Genomic DNA, 12,899 nt, shown 5'->3' on the forward strand with positions numbered 1-12,899 from the left:
ACATGCAATGAAACATCACAATTACATTACAAACATTAGCCACAAACACACCCTCACCTTTCATGTACTAATAATCTTAAACGAGCATGCTGGATTCTAACCGGAAGGTGCGGTTGAACACACACAGACACACCTTGGGTGTTGTTTGTGAAGCAGTAGCTCGAGGCGAGGGCCGACTCTCAGGCAGCGGAATGCTGTCGATCAGCTCAAGGATGCCGCGGACTTTGTCATCCGAGATGCGCAGGGAGAGCAGCCGGAGCTCTCCAAATATCTTAAACCTATCAGGCAGGAAGAATCCAGATACACATTATATCATTAATGATTTTTATATCCATGTACAGACTATAGCTTAATATAAACAGAACAAAAACTGATCTAGATTTTATATATATATTTTTATGTATGTAGAATAAACTTTAAGGACAGTCCCCTTACTTTGGCATCCTTGAGTCAGTGACCACCATGGCTCTGCTGAAAACCACCTTCAAGTCGACGGGCTCCAGAACATGGAAGGAAGACTGCCTCAGCTTCCGAGCTTTCTCCCAGTCTCCATCTGAAATCAAACCAGCCACTGTGTTTTCTAAACGATGTGTATAAATGTGTCAGATAAGCAAGATTAAGAAAATACGAAGTGGCATCAAAACGTTTGGAGACTAGTTTTTTAACACACCAACAGATGGCAGCACAAGGCTGCACGCACAGTCACAGGCGGCACCGACCTTTAGAAGTCAGTGTTCCAAAAGACATTGTCCTGTATACATTCAGAGCTGTGCCCTGTAATCTATGACATTGCTGCCCCTGCAATCCACAACACGGCTGCCCCTGCAATCCACAACATTGCTGCCACTGTCTCATACAGAACAGTCCAGACGATCCACAAGTGTGATTTAAACATGCACGGTGTTGATGGCACGTTGCAAGCTGCTGACCCAGGAGCAGAAGGAAAACCATGTCCAAGTCTGCAGAGAACTCCATCAGTGCCGTGGTCGAACCGTCCTTCATGTCGACGAAGGTTGGGTGCGCGGGTTTCATAGTCTTTTCCAAAATTCGTGGCATTGTGCATCTAGAATTTGTCCCCAGGGGCGAGGCCATCAATAGAAAGGCGGTGGACATGCGGCGAAAGTCGACCGTATCTGTGGACCGCTAGTCTCGAAACTTTTTGATGCCACCTCATATAAGAGTTCATACCTGGTTTAGAATACAACAACTGCAGGCTGGTGAGTTGGACATCAAAGCTATCATAGGCTCGAGACATGATGTCCTCAATGGTGCTCTTATCCACTGAGAGCTGTGGCAAATTGGCTCTGCTCTGACTCGACATCTGCATGAGAGTAAGGAGGAACTGTATAAACGTCTCTTAACATTCAATTGCTTTTGCATGTCCTTAATAGCAAATCCGTTTCCTGATGTCATACAAATGTATTTTTGCGATTAAGAGACTTGGGATGAAGTTACCTGAAAGTGTCCCAGGTCCAGAATGATAAGGCTGTGCTTTGGGTCGTAGAAGCCCTTTTGAGGCACAATCACATAGGAGGCCATCAGGTTGATCTTCAGGTCAAGAACTTTCTGGGTCTCGATGATGTACATGAGTCCTACGTTAACAAAAAAGGCTTTGTGTTTCAAAAGGATCGCTTCGGTTATTGTACTGTGCAGAACAATGCAGCATAGAATATAAAAACTTATTGTGCTTCTATTTTAGGTTTTCACACACATGCCCACCGCACAAACACACACCGGTTGAGGTTCTGTCTCTGAACTGCTCCAGCTTCATGCGGGTTGCGTTAGTCAGCTCATCCAGCTGCAGGTCATTTGGAGGCATGAAGAAAGCTGACATGTTATTCACCGTCATCTACAGAGTGAACACAGAGAAAACACTCGTATAAGACCAAATGAAGCCATGGTTTCTTTGTTATAATCAAAAAATTACTCTTGTACACTGACTGCATCATAGATGATCTCAAGTGGCTGAGATTCCACATGCAGTCTCTGATCTGCTTTGGCATCCAGTGGATTGGTTTCGAACATTAGGCTGAGCAGAGGCTTGTCTTCCTCCACCACACGACGTGGAGAAAGCAGTGTGGGAGAGACACCATCCCTCAAGACACCGGTTACCTCAAAGGATGACAACTGTGCTGTGATCCTGATTAGAGAAATATTGACAACTGCTTAAATCTGCTGGATGTCAGATTTCTATCTGGTCAACATTTGCAATAGAATCATTTATAATACTACTATATGCAGTTAGGGGTGTAACGGTAAACAAAATTCACAGTTCGGGACGTACAGCGGTTTTTAACTCGCGGTTCGGTTCAATTTCGGTATTACATTTATGACAGATATTAACTCTTTCCACACGTTAAAAAAAAGAGTGCATTCGGTATACGTGCGTCCCGAACCGAAAGCCCTGTGCTAATACGGTTCGGTACGAATACGTGTACTGTTGCACCCCTGGTTGCAGTGTGAAATGGAGGAAAGTTATGAAGAAAATAAAAGAGATTACTTTAAGGCCTGAGCAGAAGGTCTCTGCGTCAGCATGACTCTCAGGTCGATGACGGACAGTTTGATAATCTCCGGTTTTTCTTTGCTCTCTTTGAGCGACACGGACATGCTCACCAACTGGAACCGAACCTTCATGTCCTCAAACTGAAAAAGCAGAATACATCAGCATGCTTATTGCTTAGTGTTACACATTTGCATCCGAAAAAAAAGCTTATATTATTGTTGGATTAGGTACCAATCAAGTGTGTATGTAAAAAATTAAAAGAAATAAAAAAGGTCAATTCATTTATTCCACATTCTGAGGAAACAGACAGAAAGCACTCACATTTTTTGGCAGATTAGGATTGACAGCTGTCTCGTGGTATCCAATGGCAGTGTAGAGTTTGGCTTTCTCTGCAGGAGTCATCAGTGTGTCAAAACCTATGGAGAAACACCAAGAGGTTACATTACACAGGTCTCAAATTTGTAAAATATTTCTAATATTTTCATTTGTAAGACCTTTCAATGTTGGAAAACTGAAACTTATTTTATCACTGACCAAATGCTAACTATTTCAAAAAACTTCCAATTTCCCCTCACAGAACATTTTACTAAATCACACGTTTTTTTCAAGTGAAGTTTCTGCCAATCAGGTCCCTGTGAATTTGTTGTTATTATAAAAAATTTTAACTATTAGAGTTAGATCATTAATAGAAACTGTCGGGTTCACTACCTCCGGGTTTGACTTCCTTGGTCTGGTCACAGGTGTCTCCAGACCAGTTCCACATCCAGCCGAACCAGCCCTGCGACTGCTCCTCCTCCATTTTCAACCCGGGCCTGTAGATCCGCAGGCCAGCTTTAGAGGCCTGTAAAGTGGATGGAAGTAGATCATTAAAACATTAGACAAAAGCCTGCAGCACTCACTAAAATCATTTACAGACTTTTATCGGTGCTGTGATTAAATTACACCATTTATGAATGTACTTTAGACATTTTTTTAATAAGTGTGTGTGTAAAATAAACTGTACCCGACCTCCATCTCGGCTTGCTGTCTTGCGAGCGTGATATTGAAAATATCCAGAGATTTCTCGGTCTCCTGTAAATAAGAAAGAACATAAAAGAAGCTTGACGGGTTATGAACAAAACCTGTGAGAAATAAAAGGGAACATTATAAAAGGCTTTATACGGCATCAGCAGCACATCGGTTGAGCTTGAAAGAATAAAATATCCCTAAATGCAGCCATGCCATTTACAGTAGTCTGCTATCTGTAGTTTTCCATTAGCTCAACCGAGATTCATTAGTTTTTGATGCGCTAATGGAAAACAGTAAATCTATGTTTGTGTTTATAAATTAAAGTAATACACTGTGTCCTAATCCACATTGTTAGGTCTATATGGATGTGCTCTAAAATACAGTATGACATGCTAGTATGACCATATCCTTATTTAACTATATAAAAAGGCAGATTAGGAAACAGTGTATTACTTTCATTTATTACCATGAACAAAGTTTTACTGTCTATTTGCCATTATGGTATAGTCCAAGTCGTTATTATTTACCTCCAGACTCTTTAGCAGGGTCTCTGTAGGCTTCTTGCTGGTGATCTTGGTCTTATAGAGATCTTTGCACTGCTTCACTTGCTGCCGGTGCCGTTTGATGTGCTTCCAAGACCACATGTGCAGGGAGGGTTTTACGTTCACCTCCAATATGCCCGTGATGACAAAACGCCACCTGATAAATAACAATAAAAACAAAAGAACACAATGTTTCTCACTATCAGAAATCAATAAGGTAGCAAGGTATCAATAAACTGAATGATTTGATCATGTATGCAGAAGAGGCTAAATAGCACTTTGGGTTTGGTTAAACTGGGAAAATGCAAAGGGATGACTTCTTGGATTTCACCATATTCCACTCCTTGTGATTTGACTAACTAGTACTTTTAATGAGTTAATTGTTCCCAGTTGTGCACCAAAGTACATGTAATTCGTTACTGTACTTAAGTAGCTTTTTCTGAGCACTTTGCTGAGGTTTAGAACTTTATAGTATATTATTTATAAGTATTTAACTTTACTTTCACTACATTTTAAAGTCAAATCTCTTTGCTAAACTATTGTCGTTCCTTTTTATTTATGAGTGGATAAAAACTTAACCGGCCAATCATGCAACAAGCCATCAATCAGTGTAGATCTGTTTTGAACTTGTTTTGATTGGTGCTTGGTGGTATCTAATCATCACCAACATACAGTTCAGCATCAGTTCAACATTTTGAGAGGAATAAACGATTGAAGAAACATCAGAGACTCAAACACGGCAAAACTTCACATTTGCCGATTTCTTTTTGCAGTAGTTGAAAAGAAGGTCATGATCATTTTAATAGATATCCATCAAAGGTTGACTTATTAATATCATTCTATTAACAGATCGGTTGATAGAACGGTGCTTAGAGTGACTTAGTAAATTATAGTCTTTTCACATGAACTGAGTTGATTAAGCAAAGAGTCTTGAGGCAAAAATGATAAATTATAGCCATAATAAATCATACTTCTTTGGATACTTAAGTACTTTTGAAGGCAAATACGTTTAATTTTATTCAAGTTAAAGTTTAAAGGGAGCATTTTTACTGGAGTCATATTTTACCCATCTCAACTTTAACTCAACTACAAGGTTTGTGTACTTTGTCCACCAATGTTTGTTACTTAAGATGTAATCCATATTATAGCACCCATATAAAAAAGCTTGAACTAAAAGAGAAATCGGCTTTTCAAATTTAAACAGGAAGAACGCAAGTACAAAAAAAAAAAAAGCTATGTAGATGCCGTAGATCCAAGTAGAGGGAGCCAAAATAATGATTGGGCAAGATACAAAATGTATTTGTAATGCACATATGAAAATAAAAAATGGTTGCAGTCAGTCAGACACTGCATAAAAAAAATACGACTGTAAAAGCTCTTACCACTGGTATGCATTGGTGTGGACAGGCACATCTGGGCGATACTTCCTGTATGGAAGATTGCGTGACATCATGTCCACAGAGCCCAAAAGCTCCAGAATGCTGACGTACTGTGAAGGAACAAAAACAAATTTTGTTCAAAGCTCATATTTTGTTTAGACGGTATAATAATTGATTTAACCAAACAGAAATGAAATGATCAGTGTGACGGCTTTGAATCACCTGAGGCCTGCTGAGCTCCACAGCCACTTCAGGAAGATTGACAACCAGATCCATTTTGGGCGAGGAAAAATCCACGTCTGAGCGAGGGTTCATACGGAGCTTAGCGTTAGCCGATATCGGGCGGAAAACTATAAAGGCAAAGCGGGAACAAGTGATAAGTTTAATAACAGCATCAAATTGGCCAAGAAAAATAAATGGAATCAGAAGTGAAAGCAGTCACTTACTAAATTGATAGTCATGAGGAACGGAGTTCTGAACAGCCATGTTTTGCTGCAGGTGCCGCTACGAGAAACGTAGAGAGAGATAACATGAAAGAATGAGACAGTGGGGTTCAATTTTCATTTTCCTGCCTTGTGTAATTTTTCATATAGTAGATTAGGAAATGATCACTTACCAGGGCTTCACTAGCTGAGTGAATGGAATACAGTTCAGAGTTCACGTTCCAATACGCAAACAGATTATCCAGACGGACGAGCTGAATAAATCAGAACACAATTTATATACAATTGGTACATTTTATAACTTTAATTGTAACTCCATGCTGTTAAACAAATCTGACTAGTCTGAATTTTGCGTATTTTCATTTCATGATCACTTCTGTATTCGCCTGTGGTTTGTTAACAGAGTTCTAACTAAAATTTGCTTAAAAAGATTTAAAAGATGTCCTGTTAGAATACAAGGATATCGGTGATATGCTGACCATTTATGTATGGAGAGATTTTTTTTCTTTCAATATTAATGGAAGGAGTCTCCAGTACCAATACAGTGTGACAACAATGGAAAGTCTTCAAGACAGAGGAATTCGGACCTAAAAAATCGTGGTGTGAGAGGAATACAATCTTGCTGCTGTTGCTTTCTTACATTGCTGCAGCAATAAAAAGATCACCAGACTACAGACTGCGAAAAAAAAAAAAAACCCAGATTATCTACTAATTCTCAACATGTCTAATGACCTTTATCCACATTTCAGCAATGAAATGTTTTCACAGTCCATAAGAAAATGTCACAGCAAAAGAGACAGGACTGCAAATCATCGACTAAACATCATTAAAAAAAAGGAACATTTTAATTGGACTAGTAGTCCATTGAGTGTATATAGAAGATTTACTACCATCAACAGCCATAAACTTTTGCCATTAAGTTGATAGACAGGAGAATGATGACAGGACCTCACAGGTTGCTCACCTTCCATGCCATTGGTTCAATGTTAGAAGTTTAAGTTAATGAAATAGGTCACGTCTGATTTTTCTAATATAACCTATTTAGTATATTAAGTATAAGCGTGATGAATGAAAATGTGGAACCACTGCAGGTCTTCATAACAAAATGGTTACCTTAAAAAACAGCTTTGCCTTCTCATCCAGCAGGCACGGTTTCCAGTTTGCATCTGCTGTCTGAAAAATAGAAAACAAACCTGCCATCATTGTTTATTCTTATATAAATGTAGAGCATTTATAACCTAAATTTGACCGAGGTTAATCTTTAGATTTCCAACCTTCCGTTACATAATTCAGGGTGCTTCCATATTTTTGAACGGATCAATCTAAAGAATGAATTTCATCCTGAAGTAGTATGTACCTGGAGACTGAGGTTTTGCAGAGACACTCCGAATGAAAGAGGGGAATTCGTATTGGTGACCTGTGTGAAAAAATTAATTGCATAAACAATAAAGCTTTAATCAGAAGTTAAAACGATGTCAGTCATACGAGCACTTACGCTATCTTCGTAGCGAACGTGAATATTGGAAATTTTCACTTGCAGGTTTTTGATCACCTGCGTGACCAGTTTCTCCACAAAGGTGTCTTGCTTTTCCATCTTCGGATTTTCTGCACACACAAAAAAAAAACGTTCACATAGTCAACTCACATAAGTGACGTGTGGATTTTTTTTTTTATTTTATGTAAAAAGTTATAATCTTTTATCCTTACCTTGCTCGGCCGCTTTCTGTTTGGTTTCCTCGATCCTCTGAAGCTCCCTCTGCCGAGCCTCCTGCAGCTGCTTCTCCTCCTTTTCCGCATCGTACTTTATACCTGATGTACAAGGAGGACACGCACTTAAAACGTTTCCAAAAAGCTTAAATTCTCATGATGAATTCTCATAAAATTCACTGGTCACATCAATTAAAATAATAATAATAATAATAAAAAAAAACATTTGAAAAAGTTAAAATCATTGTCTATACAGTGTATTAAATAAAACTCTTCAAAGTGCATGTTAAGGGAACGTTTTTATATAATTATTGACATATGTATATTCCAATATATATTAATTTCATATATAGAAAAACCCATCTTGTAACATCTACACAAGTCGGCACCAACATGACTCGGTTATTTAAAAACGACGACGCGTAAGAAATAATCTCCAGGCAGCGATTAGTTATAACCAGGTAACTACAGGTATCATTTTCTGTCTAAATTCCATTTCCGTTTGCATGAACGTTTCGCTGTGTCTCGATCTACAGCGGCTTCCTATGCAGAGGTCGTCTGAAGGACATTAAAACCATACACCGGTTCGCGTGTAGGAGGTGATCACGGAAAAAAAAACAAAAAAAACAAAACAAACGGTGAATGGTTTATCCTTGGATGTGCGTGATACATGGTGTTGAGAGTGGATGGTATTGTAAGGGGACACTGATAGTTGTGTTTAACTACAATATAAACGTACAATTTGCGATTGTAAAATGTCTTCGAATCATAGTACATTAAAAAGAAATGATGCTACATTATTAACGTTTGGTCTAAAATATAGCGCATCACGTCGAAGTTTAGATATGAATTAAGACTCACAAACAGCCTTTATAAGATGTGACCAAGAAATTGCTAAATTGCCTGTTAAACCATTTCAGTCAAACGTAAACCAGTATAATTCGTGCTTACATTTCATTTCAGTAAATGAACATTAGGTTAAAGGAAATGTTAAATATGGGATGTGGGTGTGATTAAGAGCTCTTACTGGCAGTGGGGACGATAAGCAAGTAGACCTCGTCGAGTGTCGCCTCCACGGACTGTGTGTACAAATTCTTCCATGGGATCTTCAGTTCCAGGCGACCTGAAGGACAAGAACGTTACAAAACATTTTATTATCCAGAAAAGTTTTGCTGTACATGAAGTTTTCGCTCAATGGTCAAGGCTCTCGGTTACTGATCGGAATGGTCGGGGGTTTAAGCCCCAGTATCACCAAGCTGCCATTGTTGGGCCCTTGAGCAAGGCCCTTAACCCTCTCTGCTCCAGGGGTGTTGTATCATGGCTGACCATGTGCCCTGCTCCTAACAAGCTGGGATATGTGGGGGGAAAAAAACATTTCAGTGTGCTGTAATCTATATGTATCTCCATTTTTCTTATTCACATGGTATGTTTATTCATTTTCATCTATTTTTTTTTGACAATCTGTCTCACTTAAGAAACCCATCCGTATGTTTTTAATTGAACGATGGGTAAAAAGTACATTTTTGTTACGATTAGTCTACAGTTACAGACAGTATAGTTGGCTATAATTGAAATCACAGGTTTATATCAATGCACTCGTTCTAAACCTGTTGTTCAGTAGGGTTGAGGTCAAGGGCTCTATAGGAGGCCACTCAAGATTTTCCACTCCAACCCATTTAAAGCATATCTTTGTGCACAGGGGCATTGGTTTACTGGAACAGGTGCGGGGCTTCTAGTTAAGGTAAAAGGAAAAATGCCATTCTAATGCATCCGGAGACATTTGCCTTCAGATTTGTGGTAAGAGTTTGTGAAAGAACAATATGTGGCTAGAAAAGTCAGGTATCCCAATACCTTTGTCTACATAGTGCAGCTACGGTAATTGATACGTCTAAAAGCTAATCAGTTTGAACCCAAGTGAAATCATTTGAGTAAGAATTATTAATTGGTTGAAGTGTGCTGAACTGTACAAACTATCTACTCTCAACACATGCACCAATGTGCAATGCTTCTTTTATCCAAGCTTCATAATAATGTCTGTATATACACCTAATGAGTGATTGGTAATGACAGGACAACTATGATGAGTTTTTCTTTCATTTTTGGAAGTCAAACCAGAAAAACTCACCTCCTGTAGAACCTAACGTGTATCACATGGCGACACTGCAGAAGACAAGTCTGGGAAATCCTTCAAGCCAATTGCATAGAATAAAATAAAAAAAAACCTAAAACCAAATGGTTGCACAACCTCTGGTTATTTTATCTGAAATCGCGGCTTTGTGTTGTACGCGCGTGCGTAACTATTTTCCTGCTGCGCCGAACGAAGCGATAGTTTTGTGCAAAGATAAACAACAAACCTCTTAGCAAAAGAATCTGAATCTGCAGTAATTAGAAACCAAATTACACTTTTATACACGTCGCAAAAGATGCACTAGGAAGCGGTACGATGCATAAAATCTTCAGGAATTGGACTCACTCACCTATATGCCCCGCCTTGACTTTAAAAGGAATGTCCAGCTGACTCTGATATGCAAAGAAAGATTTACATTAATTTGCATTCAAATGCATTTGGGGCAGATAGAACACGCCCACATCTTCACACACACCGTGCTGTTCCAAACATTTCATAACACTTACCAGGGCATTTTCCTTTATTTCCAGATTCCGCAGAATTGCATCACCTAAAAAAGACGAGAGGTGACAGTAAAAAGTGCTGAAGTGTTATCTTTATAATCAGATCACTTTGATCTACATCCTTAATACGGTACGCAGAATAAATTCCCTTTTAACGTTAACAAACGCTCTAAAAGCCTTTGGGTATTTCTTGCATTATTAATAAGCAAAGTTATGGCTTTTCTTTGCAGACGTCTTATTAAATGCGCAAACAGAAAACTTTATCCGTGCCAACACGCCTTATCTACACACTGAAAGATATGATCTCTTTCTACGACTCGTAGCTTCTGAATATATACAGAGCGCTTGTATAAAGAGAATAAATAGGAGCTTCATTTCGTATTTGTTCTTTTAGCCTTAGGAGTCTCGAGTGTATGAGCTTTGTAACGATAATCAGGACAGATTCCTGTGGTGTCCTGACGAGGTGGGCGTTTCTGTCCTGTTCGTTTGAAAACACAGAAAAAGCATATTATGTGTATTTAGATGATGAATGCGAGGAACTCGTTCTGGACAGTTTACAAGCTGAAATTTTAGTAAAAGGTGGTACAAGGGGAATAAACCACTTCCAGAATGGTGATTTCTATGACAAACAGTTTCTAATATAATATCAAGAATAAAAACTATTGACCATCAGTAAACAATCCGAATACAAAACCTCAGTGGTGCGACATTTTGGGTTATTGTGCAAATTTCTTTTTTGCATAAAACTTTAGTAAAAGGCGGTACAAGAGGAATAATACACATCCCGGATGCTGATTATTTGACGTACGGTTTCTTACATGATATCAAGACAAAACCGTTGATCATCAGTAAACAACCCGAATACAAAACCTTATTAGTGCGATGTCTCAGGTTCATGTGCAAAATTAGACAATATGGAAAATCCGTCTGATGGATTTTCTGAAATTCGATACTGAGGCAATATTTCAGGTCGGTATTTTAAAATCACCTGCCTTCCATGTGAAAAGTGAGGAGCAGAAATCTAGAAGAACCCAGACATTAGTTTCTAGCACAAAACTAATGCAGGGATTTCCTGAAACCTAAATGATTTAATGACTGTATAGAAAGCAAGGAAGGGATTTGAGGCCATTTTTTTTATTTATTTAAAATAAATAAAATGTATAAAATAAATAATCATAAAAAAGTGATAGAATCTTACTTCTACGCTTTCACTTTCACTAATTTAAGAACGACCCCCCCCCAGTATAGATAATAATATATGAATTTCAAAAACCGCCTTCAATACTAGGTAGGGCACTATATAGGGTGCAAGAAACATGAGTTGGTACCCTAGGTAGCGCGCATGCGCGGGTAGTAAGGAGTGGTTTGGTATTAAACCACAGCTGGACGCTAGCTACCCTCTGGTATAACGCTGCCTGTCCTAAGTAATGTCATGAACTTGACAGGCGTTAGCTAGCTAGCCAGGCGGCTAATAGGATATAAAGGTAGAATTAGCCTGCTGTGCTGCTATCCGAGGCACAAAGGTGTGTGTGTCTGGGAGAAGCACAGCGCTCATGTTAGCTCTGAACCGCGCGTTTGTGTCTCATACCTCCCCATATGCCCAGCTTGAGTTGGGAGCTGTCGAGGTTCCCCACGTAGTCCCCAAGAAACCGGTTCAGGACGTCCACCACCAGCGACTCGAACACCATCTTCTCTTGTGCTTGCTGTTCACACGCGCAGCACCATGTTTGCCTTCAGTTTCGGCCGCGTTCTCCTGCTGAAGCTCTGACAGATCCTGTTTCCTGAAATAAACATCTACCGGAGGAGAGCAGGGAGGGACCGCGTGCACGCTCTCCACCGCGACGTCACACAGCGAGGCGCGCACGAGCGCCATCCGCGGGCGAGGGCGGGAAACAGCGATTCTCCTGAAATTTCACTGTGCTGAAGGTGTGGACTTTGTTCTGGATTTTTGTGTTGGAGGTTCTTTTGTTGTTTGTTTTGTTTGTTTGTTTGTTTGTTTGTATTTGCGGGGGCGTTGGGGTGACATTTTTTTCTGGATTTCACCGTGGTGACGGTTTGACTGTTTCTGCACTTTTATTCTGGAATCCACTGTGCTGAAGGTGAACTTTGTTCTGGATTATTGGGTTGTGACTTTTTTTGTATTTCTTTTTTTGGTGAAGGTGTGACATTTCTTAAAGATTTCACCGTGGTGACGGTGTGACTATTTCTGGATGTTTTTTTGCTGAAGGTTTTTTCACACTGAGGAGTGAACCTTTTCTGGATTTTGTTCTAGAAAAATATTTTGTTTGTATATTTCACTTTGGTGAAGGTGTGACTATTTTTCGATGTTTTGTGATGCAGTTTCATTGTGGATTTCACTGTGGTGAAGGGTGAACTTTTATTCTGGATTTCACCACAGTAAAGGTGTGCCTTTCTTCTGGATGATTGTGGTGAATGTGTGACTGTTTCTGCATTTCACTGTGGTGAATGTTTGACTTTTAGGATTTTGTGGGGATTGTTTGTTTGATTTTTTTCAGGATGCTTGTGGTTAGTGTGTGACTTTTTTTCAGGTTGCTTGTGATAAATGTCTGATTTTTCTCTGGATTTCTGTGGTGAAAGTGTGACTTCTGTATGTTTGTGGTGGAGGTGTAACTTTTTGGATTTTGAAGGTGTGACTTTATTATGGATTTCACAGTGGTAAGGGTGG

General features: G+C 39.3%; 1 protein-coding gene across 3 annotated transcripts in view; it reads right to left on the bottom strand.

The window, feature by feature from the left end:
* Positions 1-12,175, bottom strand: part of vps13a (vacuolar protein sorting 13 homolog A) — a 38,829-nt gene extending 26,654 nt beyond the window's left edge. For all 3 annotated transcript variants that reach the window (XM_046870582.1, XM_046870581.1, XM_046870580.1), the window contains exons 1-23: positions 11,802-12,175; positions 10,217-10,260; positions 10,060-10,102; positions 8,610-8,705; positions 7,583-7,684; positions 7,371-7,480; positions 7,233-7,292; positions 6,989-7,048; positions 6,049-6,129; positions 5,879-5,936; positions 5,655-5,782; positions 5,436-5,542; positions 4,039-4,210; positions 3,512-3,574; positions 3,212-3,344; positions 2,825-2,919; positions 2,501-2,643; positions 1,942-2,140; positions 1,735-1,849; positions 1,456-1,592; positions 1,189-1,321; positions 436-553; positions 134-278 (exon numbers count right to left, since the gene is read on the bottom strand). In XM_046870582.1, coding sequence (XP_046726538.1) covers positions 134-278; positions 436-553; positions 1,189-1,321; positions 1,456-1,592; positions 1,735-1,849; positions 1,942-2,140; positions 2,501-2,643; positions 2,825-2,919; positions 3,212-3,344; positions 3,512-3,574; positions 4,039-4,210; positions 5,436-5,542; positions 5,655-5,782; positions 5,879-5,936; positions 6,049-6,129; positions 6,989-7,048; positions 7,233-7,292; positions 7,371-7,480; positions 7,583-7,684; positions 8,610-8,705; positions 10,060-10,102; positions 10,217-10,260; positions 11,802-11,901 — 2,442 coding nt within the window. In that variant the 5' untranslated portion in view covers positions 11,902-12,175. The remainder of the gene's footprint in view (positions 1-133; positions 279-435; positions 554-1,188; positions 1,322-1,455; positions 1,593-1,734; positions 1,850-1,941; positions 2,141-2,500; positions 2,644-2,824; positions 2,920-3,211; positions 3,345-3,511; positions 3,575-4,038; positions 4,211-5,435; positions 5,543-5,654; positions 5,783-5,878; positions 5,937-6,048; positions 6,130-6,988; positions 7,049-7,232; positions 7,293-7,370; positions 7,481-7,582; positions 7,685-8,609; positions 8,706-10,059; positions 10,103-10,216; positions 10,261-11,801) is intronic.
* Between the last annotated feature and the right edge of the window lie 724 nt (positions 12,176-12,899).

This window comes from Silurus meridionalis, chromosome 17, assembly GCF_014805685.1.
Source record: "Silurus meridionalis isolate SWU-2019-XX chromosome 17, ASM1480568v1, whole genome shotgun sequence".
In the NCBI taxonomy this organism is placed as follows: domain Eukaryota; kingdom Metazoa; phylum Chordata; class Actinopteri; order Siluriformes; family Siluridae; genus Silurus; species Silurus meridionalis.